We start from the raw sequence: 22246 nt of genomic DNA, 5'->3' as shown, positions 1-22246 counted from the left end.
CTTTGCTTGTGCTGCTGCCCCTGCGACCGGACTCCGGATAAAGCGGAAGAAGATGGATGGATGGATGGATGGATGGATGGATGGATGGATGGATGGATGGATGGATGGATGGATGGTGTTACTGTTTCACACAGCAAGAAGAAAATAAACTTTTTTGGTGTATTATTAATTTATAATACAAACACTGTGTTAGCGAGCAAAAGTTAACGGGCTAATTAATGTTACTGTATGAGGCTCAAATAACTGAAAAGTAAACTGCTTCTTATCACTACTGAAGCTGAGCTAAATATGTGCACATTTACCTCACTAAACTTTTACAATGAGCCAGGATTCTGTCAAACTGTTCTCCTCATTGCAGTTTTGGCTGCCCCACAAGTGCAAACAAGTCATGTGACAAGTACTATGAAGATTATTTACCTCTTTATTCACAGACACATGTCTATGTCTACATATGTGATGACAAAATCGCACACCAATGTCACATCATTTAGTAACTTTCAGCAACAAATCGACCTGTCTGTGGCATGTTCCTCTGAGGATAAGCATGCCAGGAATAAAATGTCTACCCCACAACAGTTCCTCTTTCAAAATCATCTAAATATTCACTCACGAGTTTGAAAATAGACTTAACTTCTTCTTTGGTGGTTAAAAAAACAAATGGAACATTGGATGAAATAAAATTTTAAAAAGAGACACTCGTAAGCTTTGAACTTTTGTGGACTACTATGGACTCTACAGGACTTTTTCAGACAAACACTGATGTAAGGAGCTGCACTAATCACTCATTTGAAAATTTTAAATGTACTTTTACATTTACTGAGGTAAATATGAACACGTGACCCTTTCAGGGAAGCCCTTCGTGCTTCCTAATGCATCTAATGACATTTTAATGTATTCAGTGGTGAGGAGAAACATTTTGCTGAGGTGCCCCATAGCAGTTTTTATCTGTTTAGCCTGTGACAGTTTTAACAATCAAACTAAATCCTGGACCGAATAAAAATTTTTAGTCCCCAGTGAAAAGATGAAGCCAAAACAATCTAAAAATGATCTAATTCTCCTTTAATCCTGTACCACTTCCCTCACAGATATGAACATACGGTTTCTTTTCAGATCATGTTGTCATCTTGCATCACTGACCGTATTATAATAGAGATTGGACTCACTTCATTTGAACTAATAGTCACAGAGCTTGTTTTCTACAGTGTCTTATGGCTAACAACATTTCACAGATCGTGACAGCGTCTGAGAGTAAATGATACGGGCAATGAAGCTAGCATGAATATGTAATCGCAGCAAGAGTCTCCAGAAGCCCAAATGATTCACGATCTGTGATTTTATGACATCAATTTCAAATGCCAAGGGAACAGCGCTCCCATTGAAATTGTATGCACTCATCATTTAAATGAACAACAGCATGTAGAACTCTGAAACTGTCAGCAGTGTTTTTGATTGCAGTCGTTTGGTGTTTCGTCTGCCGTCAGATCCCCATCTCTGCCGTGGTGTCGTTCATGGAGGCTTTAGAAGTGGGATACAGCAAACATAAAAACCCGTACCACAACCTGATGCATGCGGCCGATGTCACGCAGACTGCACACTACCTGCTACTCAAGACGGGCATGGTGGTGAGTAGGTGACAGAAACCAGACTGAAAATGCACAAAGGTCATTTTTCTTTGGCCACCAAGTTTAAAAAACAAAACAAAACAAAAAAAAAACTATTACTTTTCATGTTAGAGTAAAACCAGGTAGGTTAGAGATGTTTTATCCCATGAGCTACAATTCAATTCAGTATTTTTTTTTAATAAAGCACAGTGATGGGCACTGCTAACCTAAAAGTTAGCTTCAATAGCTGCTAATCTACTAACTGAAAAGCTAACTGTGATAACGCTAAATTGATGAATTGCTAAAACATTTTGTTGAAGATATTAATTTAGCCTTGGGTTTGTGTGTGTGTATGTATTGTTTTTTTTTTCTCTCTAAAACCTTGAAAAACAGACTTAAAGTGCTGAATTTTTAATATATATAACTGAAACGTGACGGTATCAAAAAGGTTTAGCATTCCAAGATAAATTAAACAGTATGTTTCCATTCAACATGAAGTTTATTCATAGTAGAAAAAATATTATATGGATAAGAAATATTAAGAGATAAAAAAAATACATAATTTTAAAAATCTAAATAATGCATTCACTCTGGTTTGACCTACTGTCAACTTCACTGATTGGACGAGTGTATAAGTGCCAACAGGAAACGTGTATGATTTTAGAGTGTACGGACGTTTTGACAATTGAGTTTTATTTTTTTTTTATGTTAGCTGACGTAGTAAATTTAGGTGAACCTAATTGGTCCACTAGTGGTTGTTAAAGTTAGCTGAAAATCTTATCCATGAATGAAAAAGTTAGTTGCATCAATTAGCTGTTAGCTGATTAGCTGAACCGAACCACTATTGATATAGCATCTAATCACAACAGAGGTCATCTCCAACATGTCTCCACAAAGCATAAGGTCCAGACCAGGGGTGGGTAATTGTGTCCCAGGAAGGACCAAGATGAAGCAGGAGTTCCTTGCTAAAGATAACCTCAGCAGGTAAATTCATACATGATCAGGACTTTCAGTTGAGGGAAGGAGATCCTTTGTAAAACCATCTGCTGAGGTGATCAGTTGCAACAAAAATCTGCTCTATCTTGTCTTTGGTTGTCTAGTCTTTACTTATCCCATATCAATTCATTTAATTCAATGTATTTAGTTTATATAGCACTACATCTCAACAAAGCTGCCTCAAGGCACTTCACACAAGTAAGGTCTAACCTTACCAACCCCTAGAGCAAGCACACAGGTGACAGTGGTAAAGAAAAACTCCCTCTGATATTGAGGAAGAAACCTCAAGCAGCGAACTTTGGATAATGACCAAAAGAATAAGGTCACAGATGCAAGTGGCAGAAATGAGATTCCTACTCTGGGTATCTGGGCTTAAACTCTTGGACAGGGTGAGAAACTCAGAGTAGAGCTGCTGCTTCTTCACATCGAAAGGAGCCAGTTGAAGTGGTTCGGGCATCCGGTGAGGGTTCTCCGTAGGGAAGTCTTCCAGGCACGTCCAACTGAGAGGAGGCCCCAGAGAAGACCTAGGATCTGCTGGAGAAATTGTATTTTTCAGCTGGTTTGGGAATACCTTGGGATACCCTGGGAAGAGTTACAGGACTTGGTTGAGGATAGGGAAGCATGTGATGAACTGCTTAGTCTGCTGCAACCGCAGCCCGGACCCAGATTAGTGGCAGCAAATGTATGAATGAATGAATAAATGTTAAAACTGAGCCATTGACTGGTTCATAGTACATTTATAATATAATAATAATAATTTATTAATTTATATAGCGCCAAATCACAAGTAATTGCCTCAAGGCGCTTCACAAACATTTAAAAGCAGAATAAAATGAAATAAGATTAAAACACAATAAAAAAATTAACCATAAAAAGGTAAAATAAATAAAATAAATAAAACGAATAAAAAAAGACACACAATCATATATAAAATACTAATGATAAAACAGGGAGAACAAATGTGTCTTCAGCCTAGCTTTAAAAGTCTCCACAGAGTCCGACTGTCGTATCAGCGCAGGCAGATCATTCCACAGAGCTGGTGCGCGGTGATAAAAAGCTCTGTAATCCGCTGACTTTTTCTTCACCCTCGGGACACACAATAGTCCTGCACCCTGTGAACGCAGAGCTCTAGCCGGCACATAGGATTCAACCAGGCCGGCCAGATAGGAGGGTGCCGGTCCGTGAACAGTTTTATAGGCCAATAGTAATACTTTAAAATCCAATCTCAAAGAGACCGGAAGCCAGTGAAGGGATGCCAGAACTGGCATAATATGATCAAACCTTCTGTTTCGTGTCAGAAGTCTGGCAGCAGCATTTTGAACCAGTTGAAGACCCCTGATGCTGGACTGTGGTAAACCTGAAAACAAAGCATTACAATAGTCCAATCTAGAAGAAACAAAAGCATGAATGAGAGTCTCAGCATCAGCCATAGACTGGATGGGATGAATCTTTGCTATATTTCTTAGATGAAAGAAAGCAGTCCTTGCAGTGTCCCTAATGTGGAGGTCAAAGGACAACGTAGGATCAAAAATTACCCCAAGATTCCTCACTTTGTCAGTATGATGTATAACACATGAACCTAGGCTAAGCACTAGCTGATCAAATTGATGCCGATGTCTTGCTGGACCAAGAACCATCATTTCAGTCTTATTAGAGTTCAAAAGTAGAAAGTTGTTAGACATCCAACTTCTCACTGCTGCGAGACAGTCCTGTAAAGATTTTATGTGGACAGGATTTCCAGCAGCTATCGGCATATACAACTGAGCAATGAAAAGCAACCCCAAAACACAGCAAAATGTTCCAAATGGGTGCCATATACAGGGAAAAAAGCAGGGGACCCAGAACGGATCCCTGCGGAACACCGAACGTCATGCCCCTAAAATCAGAGGTAGTGTCGTTGCACAAAACACAGTGGGAACGACCAGACAGATAAGACGTCAACCACGCAAGAGCAGTTCCAGTAATCCCGAAACAGTTTTCTAGCCTATCAAGTAGAATACGATGATCAACGGTGTCAAACGCAGCACTGAGATCCAGCAACACCAATACTGTAGTAGTATCCGAGTCCATTGCTCGCAGAAGATCATTAACTACTTTAATAAGTGCTGTTTCTGTGGAGTGATGTTTTCTAAAAGCAGACTGCAGTGGCTAAAAAAAGGTCATTCTCAGTAAGATAGTCCACAAGCTGCCGTGAAACCACCTTTTCCAGAATTTTAGAGCAGAATGATAGATTTGATATCGGCCTATAATTTTTCAATACACCATGATCAAGATTAGATTTCTTGAGTAGTTGTTTAACCACTGTAGATTTAAAACAATTTGGAATAGATCCAAAGTTTAGAGAAAGATTAACAATTTCCAGCACAGTCGGCACAAGAATGGGCCAAAGATCCTTAAACAATTTTGTTGGTATAGGATCAAATAAACAAGTTATGCTTTTAGTAGACATCACAAGTTTTGTCAGCACACCTAGTGAGATACTATCAAATTCCGTGAATCTAGGTAGCACCTCAGTGGTAGCCCCCAGCTCAGTAGCTGGATACGACTGGACCAAAGTATGCTGAGATGTGCTCAACCTAGTATCTTCTATTTTCTTTTTGAAATAGTCCAGAAAGTCCTGTGCTGAAAAAGGAGAACGACCAACAGGTGGCTGTCCATGAATAAGAAATGCCACCGTATCAAACAAAAACTTTGAATTATGCTTGTTTTTGTTTATCAATTCAGAGTAATAGGCCTGCTTTGTAGCCAATAAAGCATGCTTATAATCTAAAATAGCTTCACGCCACACAAGGTGGAACACCTCTAGTTTGGAACTCCGCCATTTCCGTTCCAACCCTCTAGGCTTCTGCCTAAGTTCACGCAAATAACTGTTGAACCAAGGTGTCTGTGCCTTGGGAAGGCATGGCCTTAATAGAGGAGGTGCAATCTTATCAAGTGTGGTTTTTAGCACTAAATTCAGGCTATCCGCAAGACTGTCTACCGACTGAAAATTCATCAAGCTTGAAGTTAAGATTTCTGGTAGTCTCGCTTCGAGTTCAGTCAAAGTTGAAGGTTTAATACGTCGCCGCAATGATAGGCAAGGTTGTTGCTCCACTAAATGCGGCAGCGTAACTGTCAACCTAATAAGCAAGTGGTCAGAGACCGTTGATGCAAGAGGCAGGATGTCGATATCTGTGACAGCAAGGCCACGTGCAAGAACCAAATCCAGAGTATTACCACTGATATAGTTATCATAGTTATCATATAGTTTTCTCTGGGCCCCTCCCCAATCGGACCGGGAGTGACATGTTTAGCCGCATGTTCTCCTTGAATTGCTGGCTGTCTGAGTGGTGTCCAAAAAATGAGGTGGGCTTCATAGATAATTGGCAAAGCTTCTGGGGAAAACCTGGTCTTGTTAGGAGAGACGGCATCCATCCCACTTTGGATGGAGCAGCTCTCATTTCTAGAAATCTAGCCAATTTTCTTAAATCCTCCAAACCGTGACTATCCAGGGTTGGGACCAGGAAGCAGAGTTGTAGTCTTACACACCTCTCTGCAGCTTCTCTCCCCCTGCCATCCCCTCATTACCCCATCCCCGTAGAGACGGTGCCTGCTCCCAGACTACCAATAACCAGCAAAAATCTATTTAAGCATAAAAATTCAAAAATAAAAAATAATATAGCACCTTCAACTCCACCACAGACTAAAACAGTTAAATGTGGTCTATTAAACATTAGGTCTCTCTCTTCTAAGTCCCTGTTAGTAAATGATATAATAATTGATCAACATATTGATTTATTCCGCCTTACAGAAACCTGGTTACAGCAGGATGATTATGTTAGTTTAAATGAGTCAACACCCCCGAGTCACACTAACTGCCAGAACGCTCGTAGCACGGGTCGAGGCGGAGGATTAGCAGCAATCTTCCATTCCAGCTTATTAATTAATCAAAAAGCCAGACAGAGCTTTAATTCATTTGAAAGCTTGACTCTTAGTCTTGTCCATCCAAATTGAAAGTCCCAAAAACCAGTTTTATTTGTTGTTATCTATCGTCCTCCTGGTCGTTACTGTGAGTTTCTCTGTGAATTTTCAGAACTTTTGTCTGACTTAGTGCTTAGCTCTGATAAGATAATTATAGTGGGCGATTTTAACATCCACACAGATGCTGAGAATGACAGCCTCAACACTGCATTTAATCTATTATTAGACTCAATTGGCTTTGCTCAAAATGTAAATGAGTCCCACCCACCACTTTAATCATATCTTAGATCTTGTTCTGACTTATGGTATGGAAATTGACGACTTAACAGTATTCCCTGAAACTCCCTTCCTGTCTGATATTTCTTAATAACATTTACATTTACTCTGATGGACTACCCAGCAGTGGGGAATAAGTTTAATTACACTAGAAGTCTTTCAGAAAGCGCTGTAACTAGGTTTAAGGATATGTTCCTTCTTTATGTTCCCTAATGCCATATACCAACACAGTGCAGAGTAGCTACCTAAACTCTGTAAGTGAGATAGAGTATCTCGTCAATAGTTTTACATCCTCATTGAAGACAACTTTGGATGCTGTAGCTCCTCTGAAAAAGAGAGCTTTAAATCAGAAGTGCCTGACTCCGTGGTATAACTCACAAACTCGCAGCTTAAAGCAGATAACCCGTAAGTTGGAGAGGAAATGGCGTCTCACTAATTTAGAAGATCTTCACTTAGCCTGGAAAAAGAGTCTGTTGCTCTATAAAAAAAAGCCCTCTGTAAAGCTAGGACATCTTACTACTCATCACTAATTAAAGAAAATAAGAACAACCCCAGGTTTCTTTTCAGCACTGTAGCCAGGCTGACAAAGAGTCAGAGCTCTATTGAGCCGAGTATTCCTTTAACTTTAACTAGTAATGACTTCATGACTTTCTTTGCTAATAAAATTTTAACTATTAGAGAAACAATTACTCATAACCATCCCAAAGACATATCGTTATCTTTGGGTGCTTTCAATGATGCCGGTATTTGGTTAGACTCTTTCTCTCAGATTGTTCTGTCTGAGTTATTTTCATTAGTTACTTCATCCAAACCATCAACATGTCTATTAGACCCCATTCCTACCAGGCTGCTCAAGGAAGCCCTACCATTATTTAATGCTTTGATCTTAAATATGATCAATCTATCTTTATTAGTTGGCTATGTACCACAGGCTTTTAAGGTGGCAGTAATTAAACCATTACTTAAAAAGCCATCACTTGACCCAGCTATCGTAGCTAATTATAGACTCATCTCTGTGCTTGTTCTGTTAGACCTTAGTGCTGCTTTTGATACTGTTGACCATAAAATTTTATTACAGAGATTAGAGCATGCCATAGGTATTAAAGGCACTGCCCTGCGGTGGTTTGAATCATATTTATCTAATAGATTACAATTTGTTCATGTAAATGGGGAATCTTCTTCACAGACTAAGGTTAATTATGGAGTTCCACAAGGTTCTGTGCTAGGACCAATTTTATTCACTTTATACATGCTTCCCTTAGGTAGTATTATTAGACGGCATTGCTTAAATTTTCATTGTTACGCAGATGATACCCAGCTTTATCTATCCATGAAGCCAGAGGACACACACCAATTAGCTAAACTGCAGGATTGTCTTACAGACATAAGGACATGGATGACCTCTAATTTCCTGCTTTTAAACTCAGATAAAACTGAAGTTATTGTACTTGGCCCCACAAATCTTAGAAACATGGTGTCTAACCAGATCCTTACTCTGGATGGCATTACCCTGACCTCTAGTAATACTGTGAGAAATCTTGGAGTCATTTTTGATCAGGATATGTCAATTCAAAGCGCATATTAAACAAATATGTAAGACTGCCTTTTTTGCATTTACGCAATATCTCTAAAATTAGAAAGGTCTTGTCTCAGAGTGATGCTGAAAAACTAATTCATGCATTTATTTCCTCTAGGCTGGACTATTGTAATTCATTATTATCAGGTTGTCCTAAAGTTCCCTGAAAGCCTTCAGTTAATTCAAAATGCTGCAGGCTAGAGTACTGACAGGGACTAGAATGAGAGAGCATATCTCACCCATATTGGCCTCTCTTCATTGGCTTCCTGTTAATTCTAGAATAGAATTTAAAATTCTTCTTCTTACTTATAAGGTTTGAATAGTCAGGTCCCTTCTTATCTTAGGGACCTCATAGTACCGTATCACCCCAATAGAGCGCTTCGTTCTCAGACTGCAGGCTTACTTGTAGTTCCTAGGTTTTGTAAGAGTAGAATGGGAGGCAGAGCCTTCAGCTTTCAGGCTCCTCTCCTGTGGAACCAGCTCCCAATTCAGATCAGGGAGACAGACACCCTCTCTACTTTTAAGATTAGGCTTAAAACTTTCCTTTTTGCTAAAGCTTATAGTTAGGGCTGGATCAGGTGACCCTGAACCATCCCTTAGTTATGCTGCTATAGACTTAGACTGCTGGGGGGTTCCCATAATGCATTGAGTGTTTCTTTCTCTTTTTGCTCTGTATGCACCACTCTGCATTTAATCATTAGTGATTGATCTCTGCTCCCCTCCACAGCATGTCTTTTTCCCGGTTCTCTCCCTCAGCCCCAACCAGTCCCAGCAGAAGACTGCCCCTCCCTGAGCCTGGTTCTGCTGGAGGTTTCTTCCTGTTAAAAGGGAGTTTTCCCTTCCCACTGTTGCCAAGTGCTTGCTCACAGGGGGTCGTTTTGACCGTTGGGTTTTTCCGTAATTATTGTATGGCTTTGCCTTACAATATAAAGCGCCTTGGGGCAACTGTTTGTTGTGATTTGGCGCTATATAAATAAAATTGATTTGATTTGATTTGATTTGATATGCGTTGAAACATGAATGAACTGCTGAAATCCTAATGCATCCATGATTTCCATAAATGATTTACCAAGGGGATCAGAGGGCTTATTTATGTGAATGTTAAAGTCACCAATAATCAAAATGTTGTCTGCATTAGTTGAAAGACTAGAGATGAACGTGCCAAATTCATCTAAAAAATCAGAGTATGGGCCAGGAGGCCTATAGACAGTGACCAATATAACAAGCTGATTTTCCAGTTTCATGACCTTGGACAGTACTTAGCATCATGGGTATAACGGAGAATCAGATGCTCAAATGAATTATATTTATGACCCCCAACAGTTAATAAAGTAAACCTGGATTTATAAATAAAAGCAATACCCCCGCCTTTCCTCACATCATGTGAAACTTGACTAAGTGTACACCGGTGGGCAGGCCTCATTCAGAGGAAGGACAGCTGTGGATTTAAGCCAGGTTTCACATAACCCAATCATGTCCAGGCGATGATCCACAATTAGTCACTCACAGCAGTGACTTCAGAGACAATGATCTGATGTTAATGAGACCCAAACTAAGGATCTCGGTGGGATCAGCAGATTTTAATGAAGTCATGCGGAAGTTCTGCTCCTCAGCAGCCAGTGACACAGCGTGTTTCAGTGGCCGGAGGAGCTCAGGTGAAACACCGCAAGCCCACAGACAACAGCACCGGCGTAAAAACTCCTCAGCCCGGCGAAAGGCAGCAACAGGAAGCTGCGGCAAAAATGGGCACAGCTTTAGCGGAGCCGGTCCGGTCATTGGAGAGGACAGTCCAGGAACAACAGGACGAATCCAGGAGCCTCTCGTGCACAGCACGTGCTCCCATGCCCAAAAATATCGTCCATCCCAGAGGAGGCGAGGATCAGACCCTCTAGTGAAGGCAGCCAGGTAGAACTTAAATTTCACCAACACACCGTTCCGCTTTCCGCGCCTTCTAAAACGCCTCCTCCGGAGAGGAGTGCAAGGAAAACAGAGCAGGTGCAGCGGGACCTCCGCAAGCACAGGTGGCAGAGCAGGGCGGGGCCCTCCCAGTCCGGACCCAGATGACAGCAGCGGCTCATAAAGAGCATTAATGTCCAAGAGAGACTGATGATTATACACAAGCAAGGCAGAGATGTCCCGGCAGAACACACAGAGCAAAAACACAGCTACAAATAACAAAAAACTCGACGGGCGGTAGAGACAGGGCTGACGGCATGCCAAACACACAGGTGCCATCTTGCCCATGTGTAGTGGTTAAGCCTTGGGGTTGAAACCAGAGGATCCTCGGTTCAAATCACAGCCTGACCAGAAAATCACTGAGGGCCCTTGGGCAAGGTCCTTAATCCCCTAGTTGCTCCCAGTGTGTAGTGAGTGCCTTATATGGCAGTAGCCTGACATCGGGGTGAATGCGAGGCATTATTGTAAAGCGCTTTGAGCGTCTGATGCAGAGGGAAAAGTGTTATATAAATGCAGTCCATTTACCATTTAGATTGATTCCGGTGTCTGTGTATCAATTAAAATCTATTTCTGACTGATACTGGTTAAATGTTACACCCCTATTAGGCATGCTTTAGACCATGTCGAGAAGCTGAGTAAAATTAGAATCACGTGATATTCAGAAAGTCTGTCAGTTGCAACATGCCAGCCTAATTGTAACACTCAGCCTCTAAATTTGGCTTGTTTTTCTTTGGAGAATCAATTAAGCATTTGTTCATAAAAGAAACATACATCTGAGGAATATTTCCCTTTAATCTAAATTTTCCTGAAGGCAGATTTGAGAATATCAACAAACATCTCTGCGAACATTTGTCAAGTTTTAGTGCTCATTTGTCACTGTATTGTTGTTCAAAGACTAATATTTTCCATTTTCCCATTAATTTCCCATAATGTTGCGCCAGTTCTAATTCCCATATTCGTTGTGGCTGATGATCTTTTTTCCATCTGGTGACCTATTTTTCCCACCGGTGTGACTTCAGGGGCATTTCTGACGTTGCGTTGGTTCCTAAACAACCACGAGTCTCACAAGTTCAAAGCTCCCAAGCAACGAGCCGTCCCTGCTTGCAGTGTTTTTATTTAATCACCTTAATAAGGTGGCTGCGACAGCTGTTGACATGGTGTGTTTCTTTGGGCAGTAAAGCACATTACAGCCAGAACCATATTCCCCTGCAGAAGCAGGAGCACAGTATCTATCATGTTGCAGGGCCTCCAGACTCCATTAAATCAACAATCAACAGGTCATTCATAAAGCATGGGGAAATACTGAATATTGATGGGTGGATCGACCATTTGCTGCCTGTTCCAAATGACTGCCTGCTCCCACTGCTGATTAGTCATTAGCAGCAGCTCGGATCCTGAACTAAATCTCACTCAATGTGCAGTCACACAGTATCTCAGAGGAAAACACCCACTCACACACACACACACACACACACACACACACACTGCTTCCATAAAGCACCCTTTTGTCCACTGATTTTTTTGTTTGTGTAATAAAATTGTCAATTAAGCTCCGTTCAGACTGGTGTTGGCAGCCCAGCTCGAGCTGGATAGGTTTTAAGGTTGTATTTAGGGAATGACCCTGTTGTGTCTGATGATTTGTGGACGTTCATGCTGGTTATACGGTCGCAAATTGAGCTTTACCGGCGACGCGTAAACGGAGCCAGTAAAAAGGAGTTTTATGGCGACGCATTAGCGGAGCCATAAAACGGCTATTTGCGACCGTATAACAGCATGAATGTCTGCAAATCATCAGACACAAGGGGGTTATCCCCATTCTAATTCAATTCCATAATTTGCGCGCTTTATTTTTCTGAAGGTAATTCGGTCAGCGAGGCTTACCGTTGAGCCGAGTTTTAAGTTTATAGTTAGTATAGTTATAGTTTTAAGTGTTTTCTTTTTTTTCAATTTCAGCTTATTTCAAGACATTTCAAATTGCACAAGCACTCAGAATGCAAGCATGAATATCGGCTGAGCTTGACTTGATCTTTGCTGAATCAATGGATACTCCAACTCCAGCTCTTGAGAAGTTGAGGAATTGTGTCTAGATTTTCAATTTTCCTCCATCAGATCCAGATAAGATTCAGGCTGTTGATGACTACCTGGACTCGGCCATTAGTCATGTATCTGAATGTGGTGAAAGTGTTGAACTTGTCAAAACATTTGCTTATTTGCATCTTTACATCCTCAGCCTTTGAGATCAAGAGGCGCCTGGGAAGATCTTATGTAGTTATGAGGTCCCTGGAAAGAGATTTGTTTGTGTGTGTGTGTGTTTTTTTATTTTTTAAGTAAAAAGTTTAATCCAAAAACACCTTAAATGTGAGGCCATGTTGAGTTTTCAATAGATTTCTGACGTCCACCAGTCCGTATCCAGATCACCTCCAAAATTCAGTGGAGTCTTCCATGCCCTAATGTCTATCTGTGGTGCAACTTTGGTGAAGATTCTTGAAGTAGTTTTGACATAATCCCACTAACAGACAGACAAATAAATAAATGCCAATGATTTTATTACGTCCTTGGCGAACGTAATAAGCCTTAAAATATTGAAAATAGACCTGAAAACATAACATATGCTGTGTATTCTCACCTACTAACCATTATGAAGAAATATTTTGTGATGTTTGGTAACAGTAACACACCAGGCTGAAAAAATGCTTCTCACTAGAACTTATCTGGAATTTCCTTTTGCTTTTGTAACCTTTTCATCATCTCCTACTCCCCTTTTATTTCCTGTCATCATTGATGGCACGGAAAATTTTACTTTCTACATCGTTTGCATCATTTTTCACCTCTGACGTCCCCCCCCCCCCCCCCCCCCCCCCCCCCCCCCCCCCCCCCCCCCCCCAATCCTCCCTTCTTCCATTCCCTGGTTTCTCATTTCTCTCCTGTATTCATTACTTGCCTTTTTCTGTACTGATGTCTGTATTTTCCATTCCATTACCTTCCCACCTCAATGTCTATGTCTTTTCAATATTCACCTCTTAAATGTAATTTTGCTCTTCCACCACCTCCTCTCCTTTTTTCCTTATTATCACCTCCCCTACTGCTCTACATCCATCCCCGACCTCCTCTTCTTCTGCCTCCAGCATTGGATGACGGAGTTGGAGATCTTTGCCATGATCTTTGCAGCTGCTGTCCATGACTACGAGCACACGGGAACGACAAACAACTTCCACATTCAGACAAGGTAATGACATTGACCCAGGTCGGGTCAGGTCCAGCACACTATGGAACTACCTTGCGTACTGGATGGAAACCAACTAGATAGACAACTGGTCCCACCCTTTTCAGGGAACCAATCAGAAGGAGCAGTACTTGTTCCTCAGTGAGGGTGAAGCTGTGAAAGGGGGAAGCTCTTGCAGTCTGTAGCTGGGTTTCCATTAAAGATCTGTACAAAAGTTTAGTGATACTGTCAGAATGTCAACTGCTAAGTTGTGTGTTCTTGCGATAGCTGTCATTCTAGCGAGCCTGTCGCAAGAACTGTAAATCCAGTAGACATGGCGATGGAATGTAATACCTGCTAAATGTTGCTTCTTTTTTAGAGTCCACTATTGTCTGAATGTCATCACTTATGTCAATTAACAAGCTCTTCATCTGTTGCTCTATCCACACATATCGCTTTGTATTTTAGAATGTCATGATGCTTTCTGTATGTCATGTGACCTGCAATGGTGGAAAAAAAGTTTTTCCATTGCTGCTTTTCAAATGAAGGCTTTATTCAAATTGCCTGAGAAACCACCTCATGTGAACGTAAAATCTTTTTTGTGATATTTCAGGTTTTTTTTTTTTTGTTTTATTTTATTTTTACCATTTAACATATTTTCAATTCCCAACTTCAAAGTTCATTGTTTGGAAGGTAAAGGTAACCTGCCTGGTGTCAGTAATCTACTGATTTGTTACACAAAATCTGTCACAGTCGAGCAAAAAAAGTCTGTGTCAGCAGATTGGACAGATGCTTGGTCCTTTCTGAGGGCGAGTGCTTTTTATTGATATATGATAAAGTGACATCTATCTGCCACAACCAGGTAAAACATGAGCATCCTTTTGGCCTTTTTCAGTCATTGGTATCATCAACATTGAGGCACCTGTGTACTGTATCATGCCCAAATGAACGCACAACATGGCCAAATTGTCATAGCTGATGTTACATCACAAAACAAGTCCTATGTGCTGTGTGAGTCTCCTTAAGTAACTGTTTATTTGATACAGTCAAGGATTCGCTCAGGAAACATCTCGCACACGCCTTGAATGTAAATAACATAAACCACAAATTGCTTGTTTAGTTTTAATAAATTCAGTGATTTAGACGTGAGCCAGAGACAGTCACCACACATGTGACATATCTAATGATCAACACTCAACTCATTCCGCAATAGGCTAAAACCCAGTTGCTTTGTTTGTTTGTTTTTTTCTGTGATTGACAGGTCAGACACAGCTATCTTGTACAATGACCGCTCAGTGTTGGAGAGTCACCATGTCAGCGCAGCCTACCGCCTACTGCAGGAAGATGATGAGATGAACATCCTCTACAACCTTTCAAAGGATGACTGGAGGTCAGACATGGACATACACAAAGATTAAGAATATGAATATGAGACAAAATATCTGTATATACAGAAACAGCTATCTTGGTATGCACTCACCAACCACTTCATTAGGCACACCTGTTCAACTTCTCCTTAATGCAAATATTTAATCAGCCAATCACATGGCAGAGGACCTGCTGAAATACAAAGCCAGCATCAAAATTTAGAAGAAGGCATGATAATTGATGCCAGACAAGAGTATCACACAATACCATCTCTTGGATCATCAGAGAATGGTCTAAAAAAAAGGAGAAACACCCAGTGAGCAGTGGTTTTCTGCAGAAAATGTCTTGTTGATGGCAGAAATCAGAGCAGAAATGCCAGATTGTCTCAACCAAATAGAAAGGCATCAGTAACTCAAATAACTATTCGTTAAAGCCAAGATATGCAGAACGACAACTCTGAATGCACAAGATGTCACACCTGGACACAACAGCTGAAGTGCACCAAGTGCCACCAGAGCTGGACTGGGACAATAATTCAACCTTCTACTTTTGGTCCAGACTGGCCCACCACTACAATCCATGTGCAGATACTGTGCCAATCCCCCCCCCCACTGAAGTACATATAAACACACAAGCCCTTAATAACACTACTATACTGAAGAGTATCCCTTTATATTCTTTTCATTTATATGAAAGGCTAAACATTTATATGAATGACTGTATATCCACACCATGGTGGCACATGCCTGCTATCATCGCCACCACCACCAATCTTCTCCTGCTCCTGCACCACCTCACTGTCACTTTCACTGTCCTACTCCAACACCACCTGCTGGTGCTGAGAGGGACCCTGCCAGGCCGGCCCCCACAGCAAACATCTCTGAAATTTTCACGAGAGTCACAAGAGCTTTTTTTTTTTTTTCCCCTCAGTTTTTCTGCACCACCTTTCCATTTTCCCTCCATTTCATGCCTCGCTTTTTTTATGTTCTGTTGTGTTGTTTCCTCTCTCTCTCTCTCTCTCATCATTAAATGTGATTGGATAGGGGGTGGGGTGGGGGTGGGTTTAAAACATGCATGGGTGGGACTTCTGGGCAGTGGTGGGCACAACTAACCAAAACGTTAGCTTTGATAGCAGTTAATCCGCTAACTGAAAAGTTAACTTTTATAAAGCTAAACCAATAAACCCTTAAAAAATTTTGCAGAAGTTACAGATAAAAGCTAAACCAATAACTTTCAGTATTGACTTAAGTACACGGCAGCTACTGACACAACAACGAGCCAGCACTTCTTTGTCAGATCAGCCTTATCCCAGCAAAAGAGACCTGGTGACCAGAGATAAAGAAAGAGAAGAGTGAAAGGAAGAGGGAGGGGAAAATAAAGACAATTTGTCTTCACACCATACACTGTTTAGCACCATGCATTGTAGCATGGGTGTCTAAATGCTAAAACCTTCAAAATTAGTGCATTATTTTAAACTAAAACATATAGCTGATATTTTCACTTTATAAAATGACAGATGTGACGTTAATTTTAATAACTTGTCTGGAATTAGTTTGTTTAAAATTTTAACCATAAGTCAAAACTGGCTGCCTGTGCATGACTTGGGTGATATGCTGGCAAGTGTGTATGGTGTGAAAAGAAATTATCTTTTTTTTCCTTCCTCTTCCTTTCTCTCTGGTAGTCAGTTCTCCTCTGCCTGCAGAGGATACAGCTGTACCTTTCACAAGTGTCTGTCTGCTACAAAACATGTAACAGGCAGACACTAAAACCTTTGACTTCAAACTTCACAAATGTTTTTAACTGTTAGGTATATACCTGGGTCAGGTATTCTTTTGACAGACATGTCACTGGGCTTATGCTGTGTTTGCAGGCTGCATCTGAGCTCTGTGGGCTGGTGCATGTCTCTGTCCCTGGGGCGGGACAGTTATCATGGCAAGGTACAAAAAAACAAATGAAAACGGGCAGCCATCAGCCCATTGTTGATCAGACCACTGTGAAAAATCCCAGTACTCCCAATAGCCAATCCACCCTTGAGTGCCGCTCCTGTCAGCCATCTCATGTCTGAGAGCAGACCCTAGTGTCACGTGTTGTAGCATCCGCCACACCACAGAATGGCAACCACCCAGGCAGACAGTTGGTCCGTCTCCACCTCTCAAAATTAATCACCTATCAGCCAAAGCCAGGTGAAGCGTGGGCGTCTCCTTAGCCTTCTGCAGCAGAAAGGGTCACTGATGCACTGATGGACTTGCATGCTGGATCCTGCCCAGTGAAACATCTCACATAAGCCAAACTGTCATCGCTGATGTTCCCTGATATGAGCTTCACTAAGTAACCCTTTGTTACTTAGTGAGCTGTACCCAAGGGTCCTACAAAGAGACCTAGTCATTGATTTGTCACCTTAGGTCAGCTGTTAGCACCCAAATGTCACAACCATACAATAAGGCCTCCTCCATATAACAGCGGACATGAACAAAAAACTAAGACATAAAACTGTTTATATGCACATATGCAAGCAAACTTGTCATTATCAATCACACACTGCTTTGGACTGAGTGCATGTTGTGCTGCCTCATATTTTGCTTTCTGTATGCCTGCATTCAAGCATAAAAGATCAATGCCAAACACCTCATAGTAAATATTCAAATATACGCATGAAGCCCAAAACATGTACTTAATGAAATGAAAACCGGGGGAAAAAAATCATTTATTAAACAGAAATCAAGGTGCTTGTGTGTGATCACAGCAGTGGGATGATTAAAAAACCTGTAAATGCAGCAACACTCAGTAGCCCAGGAAGCATGCTTAATGACCAGTCAGTCCAAACCAGTACGAGCAAAGTGAACCCAGTAAATGCTTATCAAGATTAGAAAGCACAGACACTCCAAACCAAAAAGCCTAGCTTCCCAGTAAATGCTTATCAAGATTAGAAAGCACAGACGCTCCAAACCAAAAAGCCTAGCTTACTTTCAAGGTCTACCAGCTTTGTTCACAGTAGAAACTGAAAATACACATTACAGGAGATTTCTCTTAACGTACGCTGGGACATGTCAGAGTAGGTCTTATAAATTGTTCTCAAAATATCTTGGCTTCCTTTATTTACTTTAAAGACTTCCAAAGTAAGTCGACTTATACGTGAGTTTTCTTGACGGTTTGTTGTACAGTGCAACAACCCGTGTTTTGCTGTCTTCTCTTTCCACCCAGAGAGTTGCGGGCATTGGTGGTGGAGATGGTGCTGGCCACAGATATGTCGTGTCACTTCCAGCAGGTCAAAGCCATGAAGAACTTCCTGCAGCAGCCTGAAGGGTCTGTTACCTTTTCAACCATCACTGCTTGTACTTTGCAGCTCCTTTAAGACTGATGTCTATGGAAGTAAATCTGTGCCATCAGAGTTTGAATTTGATATTTAACGTTGAGTTTTTTAGCATCACAATATTCCATCTCAAATACTTCAACCTAAAAAAACATTCAACCTTAAAAATAGAAAAGCAGTTGAGAAGTAATCGATCCCGTCTCAATCATCCAACATTCAGCAATCACGTTTTGCTCCACATTGGTCATGTTACACTGAGACCAAATTGAAAGAGAAGAAGAAGACATGATATATTGCTGAACATTGGATGATTGAGGACAGGGATTGCTTGCTTCTCCTGCTTTTCAATTTATTTGGCTATGACTTTTTTGGGGTTATTTTTTTTTTTTTTTTGTAAGGTTGACCTTTTTTTTTGGTTGATTTTTTTTTTTTTAGGTTGAAAATTTTTGTTAGTTTTTTTTTTTTTTAGGTTGAAATTTTTTTTAGATTTTTTTTTTTTTGGTTGAAGTTTTTGAGGCTGAATATTTTGATGCTAAACAAATTCAACCTTAGAAATTCAACTTCAAACTCTGATGTTTGATGCTAAAAAATTCAACCTTAAAAATTTAAATTCAAACACTGATGGCACAGTTTTTACTTCCATAGATGTCCGCATTTATATTTTAGTGTTCCCCTGAACCAAAGGACTATCCAGGTGGACACATTGACTAATTCCTGTTGCTCAGGTGTTGTTTGCTCAGCACGAAAAAAAAAAAAACTGAAATTGATCAGTATGCTGTTAACACTCATGCATTACACAGTAAATATACAGAAGAGAGTAAATGCAGTCTCACTCAGCACTCTAAGTTTCAGCTGCTGCTGTTCTGCTGCAGAGTTATGGTGCAGATCGCATCGGGTTTGACAGGGTGAAATACTTGCAGCCTGCAGGGAAAATGACCAGTGCCAGAAATACTGCTGCAAGCTTTGCTCGCTTAGCAGCAGCTACAGCTAACAATGAGGAGCAAATACTTGCTTTCCTTAAAATAAGATATAGATTTTGATGGTGCTGCGGTGTTTACCATCATCCTACTATTCATTTGTGAGTACAAGCAAAGAGCAGCAATCGATGCATCCTGAGCAAGAGGACGATACCTCCCCTTAAAGGAAAATGCAGTTTTGTACTTAGAATGCACGTTCAGCTGTTGGTTCAGGTGAGGTATGTTTGAAAATTGCTTTACCTTCTCCTCTATCAAATAGAGAGTGACCTTTGTTGACCTCTGAAGCCAGATTCAAGAAGGATTTTTGTTTTTTTTTCTACTGCGCCCCCTACAGAAGGGTTTGCAAATTCAAATTATCTGTGGGATGCTGGAAAAGGTGTTTGCACTGATAGATGCAATGTCACCAGCAAAAACAATAAATTACTTTTTTGCACATCTAAAAGTACAAGTTCATCATATTTCAAATGAATGTTCTCTGAAAAACACAAAGCTGGCAAAATTTTATGTATTTCTCCATGATGGACATAATATTTTTACAATAAGAGTACCAAGCTGAAACTTGGTACACAAGGTCACCTCACTACAACCTCAGACAAGCCCAATGTTGGGTGCAGTTCTAATTTTGGCCACCAGGGGGCTGAGCCTTGGAAAACTTATCTACACAATATCTTGACTAAGTCTGTACATCAACGTGAAACTTGGTACACAAGGTCACATACCATAGACATTAAACCTGTTTGAAATTCAGAGTATTTCAGTTCTAATTTTGACCACCAGGGGGCTGAACTTGGAAACCTTATCTATGCAATATCTTGACAAAGTCTTTGTACATCAACATGAAACTTGGTACACAAGGTCACATGGCTTAGACATTAAGCATGTTTGAAATTCAGAGTATTTCAATTCTAATTTTGGCCACCAGGGGGCTGAGCCTTGGAAACCTTATCTACACAATATCTTGACAAAGTCTTTGTACATCAACATGAAACTTGGTACACAAGGTCACATGGCTCAGACATTAAACATGTTTGAAATTCAGAGTATTTCAATTCTAATTTTGGCCACCAGGGAGCTGAGTCTGGGAAATCTTATTTGTTTTCATAATATCTTGACAAAGGCGTTGTACATCAATGTCACATACCTGAGGCATTAAACAAGCCTGAAGTTCAGAGTATTTCAATTCTAACTGTAGTCACCAAGGGCAGAATCTTGGAAGCCTTGTCTATGTAATACCTTGAAATTTGGTATGCAAGGTCACCTTAACTAAACAAAAACATTCAACGATGGGCATAATTCAATTGTAATTCCCTCTTTGCACTGCCATGTATTTTTCTTGTCTAAATTAATAGCACAGGTTGAGAGATGTTATCTCCCTTCATTTCTTTCTGCAGTGCATCTATAAAGTATTCACAGCACTTCAATTATTCCACATTTTGTTATGTTACAGCCTTAATCCAAAATTGAGTCAATATCTTGGCTGTGTGCTTAGGGTCATTGTCCTGCTGAAAGATGAACCGTCCCCCAGTCTGAGGTCAAGAGTGCTCTGGAGCAGGTTTTCATCCAGGATGTCTCTGTACATTACTGCATTCAACTTTCACTTTCTGGATGCACTTATGACATTGCTGAAATTTTCAGCTTCTGATGCCAGTATTTGGCAAAAACAGCTGCTTTCTCTTGTGTATTATCTGACATAATGTGTGCTGCACAAAAAAGTAACATTTTTGGAACACTTTTCTTGGAATTGCCAATGTTTGAGTTTAGTTACTTATTTACTGTATGTCATTTTATGACACTCCTGCTACTGCAATATTAAGCAGTTTATACTTTGAACTGAAGTACTTGCAGCTGGCCCAGAAATGAACAGCCCATCATTGCTTAAACATTCGGTGGGACTTCAGGGCAAAGACTTTTGGAAGTTAAGCCAAGTTCGGAAGCATGTGGTCCTGCTGCACTTTGCCACATCCATGACACCACAGAACTACTTTGGATCCTGGATGGCAACAACCCAGGCAGACAACCAGTCCATTCCCACATCTCTAAAATAACTATCTGCTGCAGTTAGATAAAGGAGGTGTCCCCTTGGCCTTCTCCAGCTACTGGGGTCCTAAATGCTCACTCACCTGCATGCTGGATTATGCACATAGACGGACCACATGGCTAAAATGTTAAAGCTGATGTTTCCTCACAATGCAAGTGATGCTCCTCATCTTAGTCTCCCTTGGTAACCACTTGGTTGATATAACCTTTTGGAAACTTAGCTGTAATGAAAGAAAAAAAAACATTACTTTTTCACTACTTTCTACCAATCACTTTAGTCTGAGTCCACCCAGCTGTAAATGACTGGAGAAGTAACTTCAATTATGAAGGTGCCCCATCCAGGGGACATCATAGATGCTCACCTGGGGAGGTGATGGTCTAATGGTTAAGCGTTGGGCTTGAGACCAGAGGATTCTTGGTTCAAATCCCAGTCTGACTGGAAAATCACTAAGGGCCCTTGGGCAAGGTCCTTAATCCCCTAGTTGCTCCCGGTGTGTAGAGACGCCTTGTATGGCAGCACCCTGACATTGGGGAGAATGTGAGGCATTATTGTAAAGCATTTTGAGCATCTGATATAGATGGAAAAGCACTATATACGTAAATGCAGTACATTTACCATTTTATCTGCTTCACAATGCAGAATTTGTAAATAATGGTGCATTTAACATGTACTTGGAGGTCAGAATTTCCCAAGTGCATCCCCCAGGAATGCCCCCTGAAGTCGGTAATCCACAAACCCCACATGCCCCGAATTCACAATCCACTAATATTGGCTAACTCTGGTAGATGTTGTTAACAACGAGTCTCTACTGAGCGGTAAAATGCTAATGTAACTTTGTGCCATCTGTTCTCGTCTATAAGGACTCTTTGCTGGATCACCTTTTTCTTTCTTTGTAGTACTTTATACTCCAAAATCTTGGAAGCATCTGGTTTATTTTCCGTTTTGTGGTGCTGTGTGGAAAACAGGATGCATTTACCTCGAGTGTA

At 40.8% G+C, this 22246-nt stretch overlaps 1 protein-coding gene across 5 annotated transcripts in view; it reads left to right on the top strand.

The window, feature by feature from the left end:
• The window catches only part of LOC117521436 (calcium/calmodulin-dependent 3',5'-cyclic nucleotide phosphodiesterase 1C-like), a 303704-nt gene that overhangs the window by 240220 nt on the left and 41238 nt on the right, over positions 1–22246 (top strand). For all 5 annotated transcript variants that reach the window (XM_034182731.1, XM_034182730.1, XM_034182732.1 and 2 more), the window contains 4 exons: positions 1482–1622; positions 13491–13591; positions 14829–14957; positions 18137–18238. In XM_034182731.1, coding sequence (XP_034038622.1) covers positions 1482–1622; positions 13491–13591; positions 14829–14957; positions 18137–18238 — 473 coding nt within the window. The remainder of the gene's footprint in view (positions 1–1481; positions 1623–13490; positions 13592–14828; positions 14958–18136; positions 18239–22246) is intronic.

This window comes from Thalassophryne amazonica, chromosome 12 (assembly GCF_902500255.1).
Source record: "Thalassophryne amazonica chromosome 12, fThaAma1.1, whole genome shotgun sequence".
In the NCBI taxonomy this organism is placed as follows: domain Eukaryota; kingdom Metazoa; phylum Chordata; class Actinopteri; order Batrachoidiformes; family Batrachoididae; genus Thalassophryne; species Thalassophryne amazonica.
The sequence above is the reverse complement of the archived record's forward strand: the minus strand, read 5'-3'. Positions and strand labels throughout refer to the sequence as shown.